The following is a 21,566-nucleotide window of genomic DNA, read 5'->3' on the forward strand; positions in this document are numbered from 1 at the left end:
AAATGCTCAGTTGTCTGGCAACAAAAACCATTAAATGTCAAAAAAGTGCGTTAAATCCCCTTTCTTCTTCATCCTGATGCTTGAACTTACTCAGTGCAAACCAGATGACCTGCTTAACTGCCGTGTAATTCACTGATTGGATATTTGGGTTCATTAGTTGAACACATGTATCTAATAAAGTGGCCAGTGAGTCAAATTCTTAACATGTAAAAATCTCTGCAATAGACACAGACCTAATGTGTGCTGTGTTCCAGGCATTTTTTGATGTCTTATTGCTGCTGAAATGTAATATAACAATTTGACTTCCTACAAATATTTTTTTTAGAACCTCAAAACTGTAAAAACAGAGTCTGTTGTAAAGGTTGTTATTTGTCACACCCCTGAAAGTATTAGTCAACACTAATAAGTATATTTATACAATTAAAATAATTACAGTTGGACTTTAACTGGAAAATACAACTTAAGCAAAGTGGATTATTCTTCAACCTGTCAACTCAATACAGGAAGTCATGTTAAATAAAGCTCAGATAATGTTATCCAGCTTTTCTTAGCTACTAATAAATCATCACTTCCACCAGTAATGTTTCTAAAAATCCTAAAAATTGAGCAAGATCCTGAAGACAACTGAATTATTATTATTATTTTAATTGTTTATTGCATAATTTCCCCCTGTGGGTGGAAGTTGATGCTATAATACAATTGCTAAATAGTGGAGGAAGATGTCTTTGTGTGTATGTGGCTTTCTGTAAAAGTCGCCACACGCCACTGCATGGCTTATAGTGAGTCTGAAGACTAAGGAAGGACCAAAGGGCTTGTACCTATTAGCTAGGCAGAGAGATCAAGCTGGAGTGCAGCAGGTTATTCTGATTAAGGTGGATGGTGATGGACAGGCCGACAGATGAGGTCAGGCAGGAGTCTCCATGGAGTGTGATGTTTGCAGATGGCATTGTGATCTGTACTCGGAGTAGGGAGCAGGCGGAAGTGAGCCTGGAGAGAAGAAGAACGAAAGTCAGTAGAAGCAAGACAGAATGCATGTGTGTGTGAATGAGAGGACGACAGGTGTAAGAGTGAAGCTGTTAAAGTGAAGGTCGACGAGTTTAAATGTCTGGAATTACCACTCAAAGCAACACAAGAACATTTTCTGTCCGACTGTCAGAGCTGATTTATGAGAGAAGGATAGCAGCAAAACTGAAAGAGAAGATTTACAAGCTGTTAATGAGACCTGTTATAATATATGGGTTGGAGACTGGCACAGACAAAAAGAACACTGACCTGAAGAGATGAAGCTTTTGATTAGATGTAACCAGTTAGTTGTGATAAGGTTTAATTGGACAAAAGATTTTGAACACGGAACTGCCAGACAGGAGGAAACAAGGTGTAGGAGAGTCGTGACTGTAATGCAGGAAGACAGAGGGTTGTGTGACAGAGGAGAATGCTAGGGATAGGGTGAGATGGTTCCACCTTTGCAACCCCTAAAGCAGGCGTGTCCAACTCCAGGCCTCGAGGGCCGGTGTCCTGCAGGCTTTAGATGTGTCCTTGAGTCAACACAGCTGATTTAAATGGCTAAATTACCTCCTCAACATGTCCTGAAGTTGTCCAGAGGCCTGGTGGCACTTCATTTGATTCAGGTGTGTTGATCTATGACCTGCTGGACACTGGCCCTCGTGGCCTGGAGTTGCCCACCCCTGCCCCAAAGGGAGAAGCTGAAAGAAGAGGAACCTGTAATGTTTAATTTTGATCAACAGGTGGCAGCAGACAGATTAAGAAGAGCTGATGTTGAGGCTGATTGCAGGGAAAGAAACTGACATGATACCCACATTCAGGGAAGCACCAGGAAGGTGGTCTTTGAATTGAGGAATCAGCTTATTTACAACAAACAAACAAACAAAAAGTTCTTGGAAACTTAATAGCACTATATCTTTTTTGAATGTCTCTATACCAAAATAAAAGTGTAATTTCAGTGTGTGGTCAGGCAGACTTATTATGAGCCTGCTGTTAGCTGACTTTCTCCTTGGTGTAGTCCTGGTCACTGGGCGTTGCTGCAGTCTGACTCTCAAAGCGGAGCCAATGAGAACCCAAATGAGAATCGATAACTTATCCTGATCATGGAATTGGAAACCTTAAATTCTTAAGATTCGTATCAATCTCCATCTGTGCTCATATGTGCCCTTTTCCATGATGGTCATGGAAGAAGTGATAAAAGTAAGGTGCTTAGTGATTTCCTCTTTCACTGGTTTTGAAGCTCCTAATTTTGATTTTTGCTCTTTTTTTAGACTTAGTATTTGAACACAACATATGTAGATAAGTGAATGGAGCCGATCAGCGATTGGTAAGGCTAGCTAGTAATAATAACTATGATGCTAGTTTAGATGAACGAATAGGGTTAAGGCAAGACATATTAAACAGCTGACTCCCTAAAGTGTCTTTAAGTACAATTGAACACTAGTCAATTAAGAGATGGATCCGACTGAGAAAGCACATTTACTGAATGTATCGATTGAGAATTAAAACCAGTAATTTAGACCATTTACGCACCAGGAAAGTGTTTACTGAGGTCACAAATGAAGTGATAAGTGTTTCAGTGTGCTTCAATAAAAGCAGATGTGTTTTTGAACCAGCAGATTTCCCCTCTGATGGCCATTAGAGAGAATGCAGTTTATTGAACTTCCATGTTGGCTTCCTTTTCAGATTTGGACACGTCACCCATCTTTTATGTACAATTCATTTTCCTGGTCATGTCACGTCTGTTGCTTGTCTGGAAAGTGAAAAATGTCATTCAGTTTTTACCAATTACATGAAACAATAACTGCTTTTTTGTCTATTATAAATGCTGATTAGGGAAAAATCACTCACAAATTTTGAATATAATTGTAAGAATTATATGATTTTCTTCTAAAATAGCCCAAATATATTTTTGGCATGTCACCTAGAATTTTTTTTTCTGGTATTTTGTATGATTTTACATGTGGTTTGAAAGTTGCATTGTCTTACTCCATTTCTGCTTGTTGTAACAGGAAGCAGAGGGAGTCCTGGTGGTCTCAGCCTTACCAGCCACACATCTGTATACAGACCTGTGAGCATGCTCAGGTTTTCTGGCAATGACTAAAAGAAAAGATTAATAATTAAAGACACTGCTGTGTAGCTTCACAGATGAGTTTTCTTTGTGGTCTGCCCCACGATGATTGAAGTGAGCACTGTAGAGTAAGATAAGAAGAGACAACATTAAGCAGAAGTTTATAGCAGATCTGGCTTTAATAAACTGTTTTTCACCCACAGAGGAAGACTTGGTAGCTATTGATGACAAATGTGTGGAAGCAGATTCCTGTAGTTCCATTGATTTTTATTCATCGTTTACATGCATCTGTCCTTGTGTCTCTTTGTAGTTCCTGCTTCCTATTTTATCCGAGTCCTTCAGGTTTTCCTTCACAGCGATTGATTCTTATATGGCGCTTTTCTACTCTGAGCACTTGAAGCATTTTACACAATTTGCACGCAAGTGCTTTCTATCACACACAAACACATTCAGTGGATGCATTGGTGGTTGGTATCTTGCCCAAGGATATGTGGCACATAGACTTGAGCAGACAGGGATCGAACCACTAACCTTCCGATTAGTAGGTGCCCCGCTCTTGAGCCACAGCCACTCACTGGTCCATTATCCTGGCTAGGGCCTACCAGGGGCAAATTGCCCTGGACAACATAGCTCCTGGAATGCAGGAACCTCTCCACTGTGATAATGCTGGGATTCACAGAGGGGTAAAGAAACCTAAGTGCAGTTTTAGTCAAAAGACTGGTGGTTTTATGTTGTGTTATTTTTTATCTGACTTTTGTTCATTTGTCTGTGTACTGGGCGTGTGCTTGCTTGATTATGAATGTTTGATTTTCTCAGGTCTCTGGAAAAGGGACCCGAGTAAGACTGGCTGAATAAATAATTTGGTGGTCCCAATGAGACTCAGTAATAATGAGTTCAAGGTTCAAGGTTCTTTATTTGACACATGCATAGTTATACAAGTATAACACACAGTGAAATGTAGCCTGACACGCTCCTCGACATGTGCAAAAAAATTGGGGGGGGGGGTGTAGAGGAAGAACATTATATATATATATATATATATATATATATATATATATATTAGTATATACATTGGGTGAATGTGCAGTAGTAGCAGCAAGCAGGTGAATTCTGTACATTAATATGAATAGATATCTGACTATTTTACAGGATAGACAATATAAACATATTTAAAATTAAAGGAATTGAAATGTACATTGTGCCTTGGTTTAGAGTGTCTGGAAGAGTCCTGTCTCAGTCAATTATAGATGATGTGAGAGGGCGGGTGTGTGTGTTTAGGTGTGTGTTTAGGGCCCGGATGGCTTGGGGATAGAAGCTCCTCTTGAGTCTCTCTGTCCTTGCCCGGAAGATGCGGAACCTTCTACCAGATTGCAGAAGTTGGAACAGTTTGTTGCCAGGATGGGACGGGTCCTTCAGTATCTGCGCTGCTCTAGTCAGGCATCTCCTGGTGTAGGTGTCCTGAAGCGGGGGGAGAGCAATCCTGCAGCAGCGTTCTGCTGTACGGATCACTCTCTGGAGAGCTTTTTGGTCCTTCACACAGCTGTTCCCGAACCACGATGTCATGTTCTGTGTGAGGATGCTCTCCACAGCGCCTGTATAGAAAATCCTGAGGATCTTTGGAGAGACCCTGAACTTCCTCAGTTGTCGTAGGTGATACAGGCGCTGCCTAGCCTTTTTGGTCTGGACCTGAATGTGGGCAGCCCATGTCAGGTCTGAGGAGATGTGGAGACCGAGATACTTGAAGGACTGCACCCTCTCCACTGGAGCTCCATTGATGATAATGGGCTTGTAGTCTCTGTGCTGACCCCTTCTGAAGTCCACCACCAGCTCCTTGGTCTTGCTGACGTTCAGCTGGAGGTGGTTGTCCTGGCACCACGATGCCAGATTCTTCACTTCATCCATGTAGGCCGCCTCATCGTTGTTGGAGATGGCACCCAACACCACTGTGTCGTCAGCAAACTTCACAATGGTGTTGGAGCCATGGGTGGCCACACAGTCTGAAGTGTAGAGGGAGTAGAGCAGTGGCGAGAGGACACATCCCTGAGGTGCTCCTGTGTTGATGGTGATGCTGTTGGAGAAGCACCTGCCCACCCTCACCACCTGAGTTCTGCCAGTGAGGAAGTCCAACACCCATGCACACAGACGGCTGTTAAGTCCCAGATCCCTCAGCTTTGTGAACAGTCTGCAGGGCACTATTGTGTTAAACGCTGAACTGTAATCAACAAACAGCATTCGCACATAGTTACCCTGTTTCTTGTCCACGTGGCTGAGAGTGGTGTGTAGGACGTGGGCGATGGCATCCTCTGTGGATCTGTTGGATCTGTTCCACAGCCTCATGTGATTGCCTTAAGTGATCAGAGGACGAAAAACAAATGGTGGCTGGACTGATCATCTGTGCTGCATATTAAAACATATTCAGAGAAATAAAGCTGCTTCGTACTTTCCTGGATGAGAACAGAAAACATTTTGTCTTCATTATTCTGAGGACGGCTTCTGATGAGCACTGATTTCATCATCTCCACCTCCTGAACACAAACACATCTTTAATTAAAAAACAACAACAACAACAAAAAAAAAAAAACGCTGAATGTTCAGGAACCTGGTTTTATGTTCTTAGTAGAGCTTTCCATCTAATGAACACTCATCAAACCAAAGTCTTGATATTCTATTTAAAAGACAAAAACGAGAGCTGGATACATTTTGTGACAATTTTTAATTCTTCCTTGCACTTGAGTATATTCAGGTTTTCTGCTCTACCGACCTTAGGGCCATGAGAAGACATCATTGGTTCTCGAGCAGGTCCCAGAAGTCCTGGATGTTCTGCCTCATATAATATGGTTCTTTGAAACAGCAGGTGGCTGTCTTTATTCTTAGCCAGACCTTTGTGCCTAAGATCACTATATTAAGAATATCTATTTTTACTGACATCACACCCCCAAGGATTAACTCTACAGACACCGACTTCATTATTTGAAACCTGAAATTTATATTTAATGTGAGCATCAGTCAGTGGTGCATACACTCCCCAGCTACGTCACTGGGAACAACTTTGTGTGGCTGTGTATGTGTCTGTGCCATAATCCTAGTCTTGTGTTTCAGGGCCAGAGTCTGTTACTGGGCTTCCATCCTCTGTTTCATATCGCTTGTCATCTGCTGCCTGATTGTTGAACTGATCTGTTAGTGAAAGTCGCCTCCGAATGCACTGCATTTTACCTCTTCTGTTTGCTCTTTGTCTTTTGTACTTACGCATCTCTCTTCTGTGCAGAAACTCTGGTGAGAAAGTTGGAGAGATTGTTTGAGGGAGTGAAAATGTGAATCTGCCTGATTGCCTGGGTTTGGTCCTCACTGCATGAAAGCCTTGTTTCCTTGGATTCATTTATTGTAAACCTGTGAACTTTGATCTCAGAATCCTGCATTTAAGTCTATCCAAGTCCACTGGTTTTGACAGATTCAGCTAAAGAAATGGGGAAAAATGTGTTTTTGTGACAGGCTACCAACAACAAAGTGTCTAAAGGTACAATTTAAAATTGGTTCTTTGCTGAGATGTCTTTTATGAGTAGACACAAAACTTTTATATCCATTGAGTTAATTGCCCTTTTTATAATAGAATGATTTATAGGTCCGTGTTACGTAGCTTACCAAGGAAGACATTCCTCAGAAAATGGTCAGGTACAAGGACTGGTCTGAAAAAGAGAGAAGAAAATATTTGAAGGTTATTGCTCAAGACCTCAAGAAATTGCAAGAAACTCAAGTTCCTTGTATGCAAAATAAAAAGAAATGATGGGTGGATCAAGACTTTTGCATGGTACAGTATGGGAAAGATGCCTTTTTGCAAGCTGGAGTTAAAAATCAGCAACAAACTGGGTCACAGCTGCTGGTCAGCTGATCTAAACTACATTAAAAATTGACATTTCTGAAGTCTTTCCAGAGACAGACAGGAGGTGTGTTCACTGCTCCCCCATCATCTTCCCCCGAGTGTTGGATGGCGTCAGTGCTCAGCTGATCCATCATCACTGTAGACAGCAAGACCTCTAATTAAAATTCACCTTATCACCTCCAGACCCAAGTGACATGAGAAGAGATTCTAGGCAGTCATTAGTGTTGGTAGAGAACAAAACGGTTCTCAGAAAAGCATCACAGACTATAAACAGTGCAGGAAAAACTAAAGGGAGCAAATTAAATTAAGAAAAACAATAGATTACAACGCTGTAATGGTGCAAATTGAAAACCATGAAGCTTTCTTAACCATTTACCTGCATTAGGACATCTGTTTTTCAGTACTTAATTTTTGTCAAATTGCACAAAGGAATTTTTGAACCACTAGTGATAACTCTGTCATCTGTTCTTGCACCTGTTCCAGGCACAGTGACACAGTAACAACTTTTAAAATGCATGGTTGCAGGTGATCAACTTCAGCTATTGTGAAGCATTCCCACTTTTTAATGCCAACACACTAATACACCAGTGATCACATAACACCTCATCAGTCTGTTAGCAAAAACAAGCAAGCCACAGCAACCAGTGGCTGAGTGTTTGTGGGGGTTTCATATCTCCACTAAATGAAAGCTGCAACCAACCCATAAATGTATGGGGCCCTTGTACCCACAACACAATACTGAGCGTGTATCAGCGCCATTTTACTCAATATGAACCCCCCTGTGTAGCAACACCAAAACAGTAAAGTTTAAGTACTGAATTGAACCTGAATAAAATTGTTAATAATAAAATGCCTTCACTGATCAATTATTTTGATTGAACTGAATCCAGATGCTGAACAGCAGCAGATGATTCCTGTAGTTTTCTGTCACCCTCTGGGCCCCTGTTGCACAGCTGAACCTTGTTCATTCACTTAACACTGCAAGAAATGTTCCCCCAACGTTCAAAACACTTCAAGGCTTTAATGTGAAAGTGGCCTCTTGTGGTATAAAACTGCAAACTGTATATAAAAAGATGGAGGAGAGGTGACTCTTACCCTAGGCATTATCACTGTTGTCCCAATGTGATTCTCTCTCTCTCTCTCTCTCTCTCTCTCTCTCCCCCTCTGTGTGTCTTTTAGATACAGACTGATCAGATTAGTTATCAGATAAGGCCAGCAATCCTAAATATCAAGGAGTATCCAAAAGGTGTATGAGCTAATTAATGCTGAGTGATAAACTAATGCTACAACTGTACTGATCAGAAACAAAAGAATATTTTTTTTCCACTTAATTTAATCAAAACTTGCTCCAAAATGCACCAACAGCACAAATAGAGGTAGAGAGGTCAAATTCAGTGGATATTTTTATTTAATTAATTAATTAATATATTTTTTTTTTGCAGTGGCCACTCCTGTCTCCCCCCGTCTCCGTGATACGCATGCACGCAGATGAACAGACAGATGGACAAACTTCTGCTGGAGCTCAAGGGCTGAAGGACACCGTAAAGCGCAGGTGATAAGCGGCTTTAATCGGTTAATTTGGCCTCGGTGGCCTTTGTGCTAGCGGGCTGCAGGCAAACACTCGGGAGCTGGAAACATCCACGGCACGACACTTTCTCTGCTGTCTGACCCCAGAGTCCTTCGGCTATCTTCCCACCGTTAAAGAAAGAAGCAGTTTTCTATTGATATGAAGATTTTAATGAAAGATTTTAAAGAACTGCATCTGTATTCTTCTGGATTTTTTTTCATCACTAAATATTCTTTGTGACAAAAATCTGACTTCATCACCATATTTTTAATATTTAAATAAAAGTTTAACTTTGTAAATACCAACTTGTGTTTTTGTCCATCTGCTTTTACGCAGAGGATTTTTGCGTAAAAGGCGCAACGGTGCGCACTGGAGCTCGTCACTGCAGTCTGCTACAGTCTAAGTGGAGTCTGTGTGACAGCATGATAAGGCTACAGTGTGGCAGTCGGACTCCAACCCGGCCTTCATGAGCCCGTTGGCCGCGCTGCTGTGGCTCGGACGGGATCAGACCGACGCGGCGCAGATGGTGGCAAACCTGAGCGCAGCGCAGGAGGCGGGGACAGCGACCGCGGCACTGCACAACCTGCCTGCCCTGGTTTTCGGGGTGCTGCTGATCGTCGTCATCATCTGCGGCAACTTGATGGTGTGTCTGAGTGTGTTCGTCGAAAAGGCACTGAAAACCACCACCAACTACTTCATCGTGAGTCTGGCAGTGGCGGATCTGATGTTGGCGGTGCTCGTGCTGCCGCTCTTCGTCTATTCGGAGGTGAGATGCGACGGAACATACCGTCTTTGGAGATGTTAATTAACTGAGAAGGACCCATAACTGAGAGACACAGCTTCCAGTTATGTCTTAGGCTGCTAATCTCACAGGAGTATTTAGATTCAGGGACCCTAAAAACTGTTGGATCTCTTTCTGAGTCTTTGGGCACCAGATGGCAGGTCATTGCAGTAGCAGTTCTGGATGGCGTTCAACCAACAAATTATTTGAAAAGGCATTAAAAAGTTCATTAAATGTGCAGAATAAACCCTAATAATAGCAGAATCCATTACCTCTTTAAAGCCCATGTCAAACAGAAATTCACAGGAGCTGGTTGACTTGAGATATTTAATTCCAAAGTAAACCAAAAACATTTTGCTGCTACATAAAAGGTCAATTTTCACAATAGAAATTCCGTGTTTACATTTTCTGATCTTTGAGTTTTATTTCTGTAAAAGATTATATAGATTTTGCATAAAATATTAAACAGCAACAAACCAAAAAAACTAACAAACTAGGCAGTCGATGTTATTAAAATTGGTGAAAAACAGTAAGACCCATGCAGAAACCAGGAGACAGTTTGTGTAATCCACAAATTGATCTTCAGCTATGAAAATCACGATCACCCCAAATCTGCTTTTGTCAGCAAAGATATTCTCTAATGACTACATATCACCACCTTTCATTGTTCCTTATTGATCTTCAGAGTTCAGAGTGATGTTTTTCAATGCTCTGCAGGTTTGAAGCAAAGGTCAGTGGTGGTTTGACAGGGTCATGACCTGGTAAAGAAGCTGGACAGGACAGTTCAGTCCAGGTCAAACTTCCTGTTTACTCAGTAAACTCAGCACGTTACTCTGCACGAACATACAGTGACTTGAAGGTAATAAAACAAAATAAAGAAAAAAACATTTTTTGAAATATCAAAGGCTGCCAGCAACCTTTAGCTGGTGGAGTGCAGTTCCTTTATAAAAAAATCTCAAATCACCAAAGTTTCAGACCTTTTTATGCTCAACCATCTCTGATTTGCATACAAATTTTATGGTCCAAAGTTTGGACAGGCAGGATAATTGCTGTGAAATTTTAGCTTCATATGTCAAATACTTATTAGAGAACAATTACAGCTCCGGATTCATTTTTATGATAAGAAGGGGAAGTGAAATGTTCAGGTTTTTATCTTTAATAGTTTTCAACTTCCTGTTCAACAATTGACTCTGATTTCAATGTGTGGAAAAAATGGTCTGAAAATACAGCCTGAAAAGTATTTGATATATGAAGGTAAAATATCATAGGAATCATTGCATACATTCAAACTTTGTATCATAAAGAAACTGTAGAGTAGAAGGCCCGTTTTGATTTCAGATTGTGTGTCAAGGTAATTTTTGGTACGAGTAAACATTAAACAACAAGCATTTGTCTGCCTCTCAGTTCCAGGATGGTGTATGGACCCTCAACACTACCATCTGTGATGGTCTCATGACGATGGATGTTATGTTGTGTACTGCCTCCATCTTCAATCTCTGTGCTATCAGCATTGACAGGTCAGTACTCACCTGTACAGGTACACACAGCAGGATCTTGTGTTGTTCCCTTACATTGAAGCCGCACGGCAAGAGAACAGCAGACAATCAGCAGTTCGCTTGATGGACGGTATTTAACAAAAATCTCATCCTGGTGGTGATGATACAGGAAGTGCCAGTAGGTCAGTGATCTTGACAATAGGAATATTAGCTGAATTTCTTGGAACAAAATTTTAAGAACAATTACAAATTGTTCTTGAACAGTTGGGTCTCATTGAAAGTTATATTGCTTTCAAGAAGACCATACATCTGCAGCCTCTTCCCTTGAAGTTCACATATTGCTGTTTTGAACAGCAGTTAACACCAGCCTGTTTAAATGCTCTGGACCAGTAGCTGTGTAAAAGATTTTGTTTTGCTATGTTTATGGCTTTCAGCATATACTGAACATAAAGAGGTGTCACTTCAGTCATTGGTTAGCACGGGAATTTGAAACCTGCCACAGCTTTCCACTTGGAGCCAGGTCCTTCCAAAAGAGGAAGGTTAGGCTTTTTACACTCTAAAAACTCTTCACTCTTGTTACACTCCCATGACAACACAAAAAAGAATTCAGAAACCACAGGGGTCCTAAAGCCTTTTAAAGTATTACTGATGTCAAAATAATGCAAAAAGTACCTAAGAATACCTGCAGCATTTACTACAATGTAGTAATGTATACTTTTTAGTGGAGTGAATACTGTAATATGTTTTACAGCAGTAGGTTCTGTGAAAGATGCAAGAATGCCGCTCAGATTAGGATTGAACTTTCCACAGAGCACTGTGGCTGTTCTGTGTCTGTTGTCCTATTACAGCTGATGTTCCACACCTTACAAACCATCGACGTCTGACACTTTAAACCCTTTGTATTTCGTTCATTTAGTAACAGTATGGATCTGAATTATTCCCCCTCTTTAAGCTGTTAAAATGCCTAACAGCTTTTCTTCAACACTCTAACTAAAAAGTAGACCTTAGAATAAATGGAGACAGCTGGAACCAGAGATCTTTTTAGTCTGATCTGCATGATTGAACTTTAAGATGGGTTTCAGGGAGCTGCCATGTTGCTCATAACGATGGTGCTGTCAGGCTATTAGAAGATGCTCTCCATATTAGCTTACAGACATTTCGTCTGTTAAAGAAGTGCTAAGTTCAGTTCATTAACTTCGCAGTTATTCAGTTATTAAACGTGACATTAGTAAATGTACAAACCACCAAGGTAAGTGGAAGGTCATCCTGTGGGAAACAAGATGTTAGTTTTTGTAAAGCTTTTCATTTAAATCCACACATTCTAACCTTGTGGTGAAATTAAAAGTTAAAAGATCATCAGATATATTTTAGTACTCTCCATTCTCTCGGAACTCAGGAATGTATCTATACAAACATACATCTTGAGATACATCACAGGAAACACTTTGAAATGCTACTGGCCAGTTTAAATGACTTTCATGTCAAGTTGATCCATCCTCTCTACAAAAAAATTAAAAGATCATGACTGAGAAAATGAGTGAGTATGACTCATCATCTGGGTGTTATGAATGTCCCGACTAGATTTTGTGCAAAACTATAAAGTAGATGTTGAGATAAATATCAAGAAAACAACTAGAAAATTCAAACAGACGTCACAAGACTCCGTATCCCATCAAAATATTTTTGTGTAGATAGTACATCGATAGATACTAATGAATGATACGTGATCTTATATTTATCTTATATATTCTACTCTACTGAAGGGCTCAAAGCATTTTATACAACATTCCTCATTCACACAAACACTATTCTATGTTTAAGTGCTTAAGCGTTAACTGAGAGTCACACACATTCATATAATGAACGCATCAGAGACCAACTTGGGGTTCAGTATCTTGCTGAAGTATGCTTTGGCATGCAGACTGGAATAGCCATCAAACCACCAACCTTCCGATTAGTAGATGATCTGCTTTGTCTCCTGAACTATAGCCACTCCGTTGTAGCTTGGACCACAATACTGGAAAAACAGATACAGGCTTAAACTCCACGTGTTCATTCCCGGAGTGGACTCCTAGAGAAAATATGAGGAAAAACTGTACAGTTGATGAAAAGAATGAGGTAAAGATTCACAACTAATGTAGAGACTCAAGACTCAAGAGTTTTAACTGGCCTCTCATGATTCAGGAACATTCAGGGACACCATCAGATCCAAAGCTTGTCAGGGTCCGATGGTTCTGATATGTCGGCGACCTTTTGTCTGACTCCTGTAAAAGCGCCAAAAGAAAACCCCCCAGAAAAGGCAAAAGAATTTAAATCCCCAAATGAGGGATGAGCCAACTGCTGATGAACTGCCAGGTTCGCTCGGCGCTTGTTAGTATGTCTCATGAGATTATCCGAACTCTCAGCCGATGTTGAGGGATGACAAAAATTCAGGATGCTCTTCAAATCTGATGTCCTGACTCCAGAAAATATGATTACATCAAAGACTGATGGGGAGCAGTGAAGTTAACGTGGACTGATGATGATGATCTGAAGCTTTTTGAAGTAGCCAGCAGCGTTTAGAGGTTTAACTGGATGACAGTCTGAATAATTCAAGAGGCAGGTCAGGAGGCAGAATCTGAAGGTCTGCACAGAGTCCACCTGCTGTTAATGTTCAGGTCTGAAGAAGGAACTCTTCTAGTTTTTAAAAAGCTGCCTGATAAGCAGCCGGTTTGACAGAGTCACTTTAGAGGGCTAGGGGCTTCTTTCAGAGTTTTATTTATTTACACAGTAAAAACAAAACAGAAAAAAAGATTAAGATGAAACTGGAAACATCCTACAGCTACAGCATCTTTCAGTCCCAACTGTAACTAATCACATAGTTACTGGCTGCAGTGTTTGAAGAGTACTTAAATTCTGCACTAGTGTGAAGATTCAGGTTAGTTTGATTTTATTTCCATAAAAAGATAAAATTGCCTTCAGTCTTAAAGAATTGTTAAGATGGCAGTGGAATTGGTACATGCCAATTTTAGGTGTTCTCAGCAGCAGACAGCCTTCCTGTGGTGAGCACTCTGAGTGTGGAGAACTACAATGTACAGTGCATTCTGATACCAGAGGATAAATCCTTCAAGCCCACCTTGAGACATTTTAAAAATCGTTTTAGTTCTTCTGCTATAGGGTTTGCAAAACAAATAAATCCTCTGGATGGGTTTTGTTCTTTTGTGGCTGTAAGACCACTGCATGCTTTTGGACATACTGGGACAAGAAATAAGGATAATAACACAAAACACCATCAGTACCAACTTAGAACCATATATCATAAACAAAACCTAAACCTAGTGTAGCAGCTCTAAGCTGGCTGTGATGCCATATTTCTGGCCCCTCTTGCAGGTTCATCGCTGTGTCAATCCCGCTCAACTACAACAGGAAGCATGTGGACCTGCGGCAAGTTGTTTTGCTGTCGGCCACCTGGATCCTGGCCTTGGCTGTAGCCTCGCCAATCATCTTTGGCATCAACAATGTCCCAGGCCGCGATCCGAGGGAATGTAAACTAGAGAATGATGACTATGTTCTGTATTCTTCCGTCTGCTCCTTCTTCATCCCCTGCCCCATCATGCTGCTGCTGTACTGTGGCATGTTCCGCGGCCTGCGACGATGGGAGGAGGCACGTAAAGCCAAGCTGAAGGACAGCATCCAGGCGTGCCGCAAGCTGCAGGAGGCCACAGCCACGTTGCCTCCTCTGGCTTCGCTGCCACCTCTGCTGCCTCCCATTATAGAGCGAGACCCAGCAGATACTCTCGATGAAGCATCCACCTTGCAGTCCCCAGACCTGCCCCCGAACTCAACAGAGAACAAAGACGGCCCTGTGCCAGCGGTCAGTTTTGCAGAGATTAAGTTCAACCACGACCCGCGCAGAAGAAAAAGGGCCAAGATCAACAGCCGCGAGAGGAAGGCTATGAAGGTGCTTCCTGTCGTTGTGGGTGAGTTCACTTCCTTCAGTAGCATTGAGGAGACATTTTAACTGAAAACGTTATAATCTAAAACCAAGCTGCCTTTGTAGTGGAAATTGGTTCGCTGTTGTTATTGGCCCTGTCGCTGCTGTGGCATTGGTTGGACTCTGAATGCTGAGGAGGCAGGCCAACGGAAAACAAGGAATTGAACACTTTAACTTTTCCTTGATGTTCTGCAGATATATATATATATTTTAGAGCAATATTTGATAGAAGTCCTGTTATAGAAATCCACATCATTGGGCTTGTTTTCAGTAACATCCTAACCACATAAGGCTGAATTAGGAACGTGCCCTGGGCTTACAAAAGCCCAAAGTGCAGCAAATCTTGTTGTACTAAGAACAACACTGATGTAACACAAACAAATGGCACAATTTAAGTGTCACACATTAAAGGTGGGCCCTGCGGCTGGTGTAGAGTCTGGATTTCAGGGATAATTTTACCCACTTTGAAGATATAAATGGTGTTGAAAGGTCAAAACACCATAACATAAAATAAATACAATAAAAGAAAACATGAAATCAAACAAATACAATATCATGTGACAAAAACAAACTAAAACACAGGCACCACAACATAAAAAACACGATGGGACTCAAACTGAGCTTGAATTAACAGCAATGGTATAAAAGTGAATTTTAAGACGGGATGTAAAAGACTGGAGGGACCCTGCAGTATGAATATCAAGTGGCAGGATATTCCAGAGTCTAGGAGCCTGATCCTGACATGAAAGCCTGATCCCCTCTAAATGAGGTCATTGAAGAAGGTATGCATACTTACTGATATTCAAAATATATATTGTCATTTGAAAAACAATCAACCATCATTATTTTTCTTCTTGTCCTTCTTGCTAAAACTGTTGCTGTTGATTTGATTGTCGGCGAACCTTTAAAGTGAATGTTGTTATGTCAGACATCTCTGCTCTGCGGCTACCTGAACTCTTCACCGCCACCTCTGATGCCTATCCCGAGGCACTAACAGATCAATTAGAAAGGGGTCAGTCTATTAATAGCAGCCAGCTTTGCTCCCTAATGCGAACAAGTGCTTTCCTTTAGCACACAGCAGCCAATCCTTACAGCTCCTTAAGCTCAAATCCAATTATTGGTTAAGGCCATGTCAGGTGCATGTTTAAGTGTGCAGGTAAGGCTCATGTTTAAGTGACAGTCTGAGCAATATAATCCAAATATATTAGGTGGTTTATACAGTACTAGTCAAGGAAAAAATACTTTTAGAAAGCTCGTTGCGAGCACTGTTTTATCAATAGGTATAAATTGTGTTTGGGTCAGGTGCTCTCCGTTATCAATGGGATCAATGAGAGAAAATATGAGAGAAAGAAACTCTAAGTTACAATGTCCTAAGTGGATTTTTACCAAATTAAAAAAATGAATTTTTGGTACAGGTAGCCTGAGAAAGATGTATACTGAGTTAGTTAATCAGAGAGGCTCAGTGGACAAAAGCGAGTGTTGGTATAGTCTTTTTGTGACCAGAGGTTATAGTGATGCACAGTAATTAGTTTTTTCTACTTTGATGCAATGGTTCCATAATGTGGTGGTTTAAACATTTATTTAACAAGACAAAGATCCAAAACATGCAGAACAACACAAATACTGGGAATAAATCCAAAAATCATAACATGAGACTTAGTGTTCAATCCCAGTTGGTAGATATGAAGGGCACTTAGTGGGTTAAAGTAACCAGGTGTCCCACTTTAAACCAGACTGTACAGCATTTTCAGTCTTCAGTATCTCCATCTTCATCTACTGCTGTGGTGACTCGTCATCAACATTTAGATTCCAGGAGATTCTGTCCTAAATCCTGTCACGACTGAGATCTGTTCTGCTTTGATGGTTAATTGCCATATAGCGGGGGAGATACTCCTCTACTTGAACAAGCTTGATTATCTACATTTTTGTTCAGAAATTGACATACAGACATCATGGGCATGCATGCCATGGTCATTTTGGTCCATCATTTGAGCTATTCTTTTTCCAGGGTGGGATGATTGTACAGCATATATCTTTCATGACTTAAAAACAGATTTGGGTGCACAAATTTGAATGTATTCAGGATTTTCTTTAATTGACACATGGTCAAAATAATATATACAGGCTCAAATATATACACAGATTCTCTTAAATATAATACAAGTGGTCATGAAGGTTCTATAATTTGCTAACTTGACAAAATCATGGCCTAATTTCTTGTTAGTGATTGTGATTGAATAAAACCAGTAGTTTCTCTTTGCCAGCATAAAAAGGATTTATTTGAAAGCACTCATTGGACTAACTAATACTCAGAACAGTGTGAAAGTCCATAAAACTTAGTGTAGATCAAACAAGGAGAACTGTAGATTTACATAATTTGGGAAGGTCTCTTGAATGAATCAATTTCCAAACAACTGCAAATTCCAAAATCATCAGTTTAAAAAATTGTATGCAAGTACAAGTTATTCAGATGTGTCACCACTTTGCCAAAGTCTCGAAGGAGACCCAATCTTTCACCCTCAAAAGATAGGAAAAGGATGTTCAGGAACAATCCAGGAATCACCAACACCCAATCCTGTCATGAATTGGAAACTGCTGGAACACTACCATCAGTGTCCACAAGGAAGTGAGTTTTGCTTTGCGATGAATTGAGACCGTGCTGACCAAGAAAGAAGCTGTGCTCCAAAATTGGGACTTTCAAGCTTGACTGAAATTTGCAACTGCCCACATAGACAAGCCAAATGCCTCCTGGAGAAATGTTTTATGGTTAGACAAGACAAATATTGAGCTATTAGCCAGTGAAAGAGGGAGTAATGGTGAGACCTTAAAACCTAAGAACACTATAACGATTGTCAAGAGTGGTAGTGGTAACATCATGCCCCAAGGCTGTTTTGCTGCTAGTGGCACTGGTACATACACAAAGTGGATAGAGTAATGAAGAAGAACTGCCTCCAAATTCTTCAACTTCACCTCAAGTTGGAAACTTGTAGATGGTTAAAACTTGGACACAACTGAGTATTCCAACAGGACAGTGGTCCACATTAAGTCCAAACATTAAGTTTCACTCATCTTCTTGCTTTCTTGAGTGTGCAAAGAATCTATTCTTATCATTACTTCGACTTTCCCATACCACCAAACTCAATGCTGACACCATTGCTGTAATCCAGTCGTCGCCTTTGAATCCTATCACCAGTGAGATCTGTTCTGCTATCATGGGTCAGTGTGGTCAAATAACTGAAGTGAATTCTGTATCTCAAAAAATCCTGTTTAATTCTTCCAAACAATCTCTCTTATTGAAATATCAGTGGGGACGAATGCATATATTTTTATCCCTGGATGTATACTCTTGACTCTGTGTGGATTCAAATTTCTGGACCCTGAATTCTTGTTTTTCCACCCTGGAAGAAGACCAGTCCAATCAAATCACTAGTCCAATTTTACCATGACATTCATGTGCATGACAAATGTATGTAAACCTCTGTCCACAACTAAATATATTAATACTATGTTAATATGCATAATATGTGAATGATATCTGTTTTGCTTAACTTTAAAATGAAATGTATTTTCTCTGTAAACGCTGACTTTTTGCTCTTTAGGATCAGAAGTATTGATTTCACAGAGACGAAGCATTCATCTCCTGATTCCTGTTTCTCTCCCAAAGGTGCCTTCCTATTCTGCTGGACTCCTTTCTTTGTCCTCCACACAATGCGAGCACGCTGTCAAGAGTGCCACATCCCGCCAGCCCTAATGAGCGTGGTGACGTGGCTGGGCTATGTCAACAGCGCCCTGAACCCCGTCATATACACTGTCTTCAACACTGAGTTCAGGAACTTCTTCAAAAAAGTCCTCCAGCGCTGTTGCTCATAGAACTACCGGAGTGGACGCTGCTCCGTGGACCATTCTTAAACGCACAACAGCTGCAAGAGATGCTGCTGACTGTTTATATACTGTCTTTAGTCTGTTTATGTTGCCATGGTTTCCTTCCTCTGTGAGGTTTTTATTTTTCTACATTTGATGACAGCAAAGTGTGTTTGAGCTTCATGTTTCATGTGAAGAAGCTATTCTCTTAGTCTATAAGGTGGATCAATAGCATTTTTGCCATACACAACTTATTTTATATGTTGAAACTCATCTTTTCAGAATAAATGTTTTTGCTGAAAATACACATTAATAAGAATAGTCTCTTTCAGAGTTTGAGGCCCGCTTGAGAAAATGTTGACGAGTGCACAGATGAATCCAAGATGTAGGTGGAAGCAGACGGGTGTTGTGGAAGTTTTCCATTTAAATAAAGCCTGCAGACGAGCGGTGAGCGGTAGCTAACGTTCTTTAATCCAAACACACAAAGAACAGAACACCAAGCTTGTGGAGAGCCCACATGACCGCGGGGCAGGGTCAACAGAGTCTCACTGAGTCTAACGTGGCTCTCAGTTAAATACCTTCTCCAGGAACAAAAGGCAGTACACACTTGTTTCACACCTTAAGGTTCACACTCCCTTGCTACCTCCCAGAGTCCTCGAAGAGACAAAAGACTCTTCCTGTGGAGCTGTCTGCTTCCCCCCAACTTCCTTACTACACCCCCACCATTTGTCTTACTGTATGAGTGTCAGACATGTTAAAATCCAGCGGCACCAAGGCATTATACAATAAAATAATGTGATTAATACATAAGTAAAAGAAATTCCTATACACGGGCAATCATTACGTCGTCATAAAATCATTTGTAAGCCCTTTTGCCAGGAAAGTAGTTGAAAATGTAGTCATCAAATGCCACTGAAAGGTTTTAATCTGCCATGGTGGAGTGTGATGTAGGACCCAAATGCAGATAGAGTGAGCTGGAGTACGAACAAAAAGCCAGCTGTTTATTTAGGCTGGTAACCCAATAGCAAAACCAAACAGAAATCAGCATGATCAAAACTGGAGCACTAGGGATTCTAGGGAATACATGGGATTTAGGGATTTTTACACACAAAAATAATCTCATTAATAACTGAAAACACCATAAATACAAGAATCTAAAAATAAATCCAACACTTGAGCAGAAACCCAGGGTCCATGGCAATAATCCTCTTAACCTCCCAAGGCTAAGTTGTTTTTGTTTTTGTGTTGTTCTTGAGTGTTAAACTGTTCACACCACACATTACACATCTATTCCATTAAAGTCATAACAACAGACTTTATGATTCAAGTCATCAGGTAGCAGGTAATTCCCACTAGGCTGAATGAGCTAATCCAGTCAATGCCTTTACATTCAAATGAGTTCCCTCTGCTCGAGACTTGTTCTATTACTGACTAACTTTTTTAAGACTGAAAGCTGGGGGCGTGGCCACTTCGATCAATATGTGGACACTGTGTGTTGCACTTCACTTCTTGTTGGATTCACTTAATTGGACTTCTGCTGTGTTTGTGTTGCTGATGCCTTTTGGAGTTTTTTGTTTGTTTCTTTGTTTTTTTTATGGAATTATCTGATATATAACATGATGATATATAACATTATTCTTCAGATTTTAAGAATGAAATTCATGTTGCAAACACATGTGGTGTTTGTAGATGAAGATCAGATCCCCAGCAGCTAGAACACTAACCCCACGGCTTTAAAATGAGTGCACAATCCAAATGGTGATGCCAGGGTGGCTATGTCTATCTCATATATACAGTCTATGGTTATTGTGAGTGGAAATGGCCACATGTAGGTTAATATTACTGTCATGACCCAAGAAAACAATTTCTAAGCAACCATATTCAGACATGGTAAAAAGTAACAAGTACACTTTCAATTCTTAAGTTTTACACAGTAGGACATGAAAAACAAACAAACAATCATAACCTGAACATGACATATTACTCCACAATGTCATTATGTATTTAAGAATTAATTGAGGTTTGTGGTTTTATGTACAACTCTCACTTTGGGCCAAGCTTTCGCTGTCAGAGAGATGGTCACACATTTGACTCTGTAATACTTTAGGAGTTTATGACTGGATCAAATCATTGCCCTTCCACAACCCTGCTTGACAGTTGGTGTGAGATGTATGTGGTACTGGGCATTATGAGAAAAAATCATTACTTTTGGTCTCATTGCCCAAAAGGACGTTGTTCCAGAAGTCTTGTCTGTTTAGATGCAGCTTTGCAAAAATAAACTGTGCTGCCATGTTCTTTTCTTTTTTTCCTGGCAAACCTTCCAACCTTCCACAAGCCATACTTGTTCAGTCTTTTTCAAACTGTACTGCCATGAACTTGTCTGCTTTTATAGAGGTGGACACACATGTTGGTGATTCGTTAGTCAAGTGCATTTGATTAGCAGCACCTGGCTGCTATATAACCTCTTAATTCCTATGGAAGCAGTATGGCTGTACTTAGGTTTTCTCATTGTTTTTGCATTTTTCTTAAATAAATAATGATACTGAGTGTTTCTTTTCCAGCCACCTTTTTCACTCACTATGTGTTTATACACCAAACTGCATTTAATTATTAGTTATTATTAACCTCTGGCTCTCTTCTACAGCACGTCTTTGTCCTGTCCTCCTCCCCCCTGCCCCCAACCGGTCGCAGCAGATGGGCGCCCCTCATTGAGCATGGTTTTGCTGGAGGTTTCTTCCTGTTAAGTGCTTGCTCATAGGGGGTCATATGATTGTCTTGATTTTCTCTGTTTTCTCTGAATTATTGTAGGGTCTTTACCTTACAATATAAAGCGCCTTGAGGCAACTGTTGTTGTGATTTGGTGCTATATAAATTAAACTGAATTGATATGAAATACAGTCTCATGTGTTGTTCATCTGAGATTGCATTTCCTAATGTT

At 40.6% G+C, this 21,566-nt stretch overlaps 1 protein-coding gene across 1 annotated transcript; it reads left to right on the plus strand.

The window, feature by feature from the left end:
* Nucleotides 1-8,983: 8,983 nt before the first annotated feature.
* Nucleotides 8,984-18,905, plus strand: LOC146705107 (D(4) dopamine receptor-like). The gene is made up of 4 exons (XM_085462692.1): nucleotides 8,984-9,283; nucleotides 10,703-10,815; nucleotides 14,164-14,753; nucleotides 18,432-18,905. Exons 1-4 carry the CDS (start codon nucleotides 8,984-8,986, stop codon nucleotides 18,635-18,637), a joined length of 1,209 nt encoding a protein of 402 aa, XP_085318818.1. The 3' UTR covers nucleotides 18,638-18,905.
* The last annotated feature ends 2,661 nt before the right edge of the window (nucleotides 18,906-21,566 follow it).

Source organism: Copadichromis virginalis, linkage group LG7, assembly GCF_057382275.1.
Source record: "Copadichromis virginalis isolate Kocher_CV1m ecotype Utaka linkage group LG7, C_Virginalis_male_GT1.1, whole genome shotgun sequence".
NCBI classification, from domain to species: Eukaryota; Metazoa; Chordata; class Actinopteri; order Cichliformes; family Cichlidae; genus Copadichromis; species Copadichromis virginalis.

Coding starts and splice junctions, on each gene's coding strand:
- LOC146705107 (XM_085462692.1), top strand. CDS start 8,984: ATGAGCCCGTTGGCCGCGCTGCTGTGGCTCGGACGGGATCAGACCGAC. Junction 9,284..10,702: donor CGCTCTTCGTCTATTCGGAG/GTGAGATGCGAC, acceptor TCTGCCTCTCAG/TTCCAGGATGGTGTATGGAC. Junction 10,816..14,163: donor TGTGCTATCAGCATTGACAG/GTCAGTACTCAC, acceptor CCCCTCTTGCAG/GTTCATCGCTGTGTCAATCC.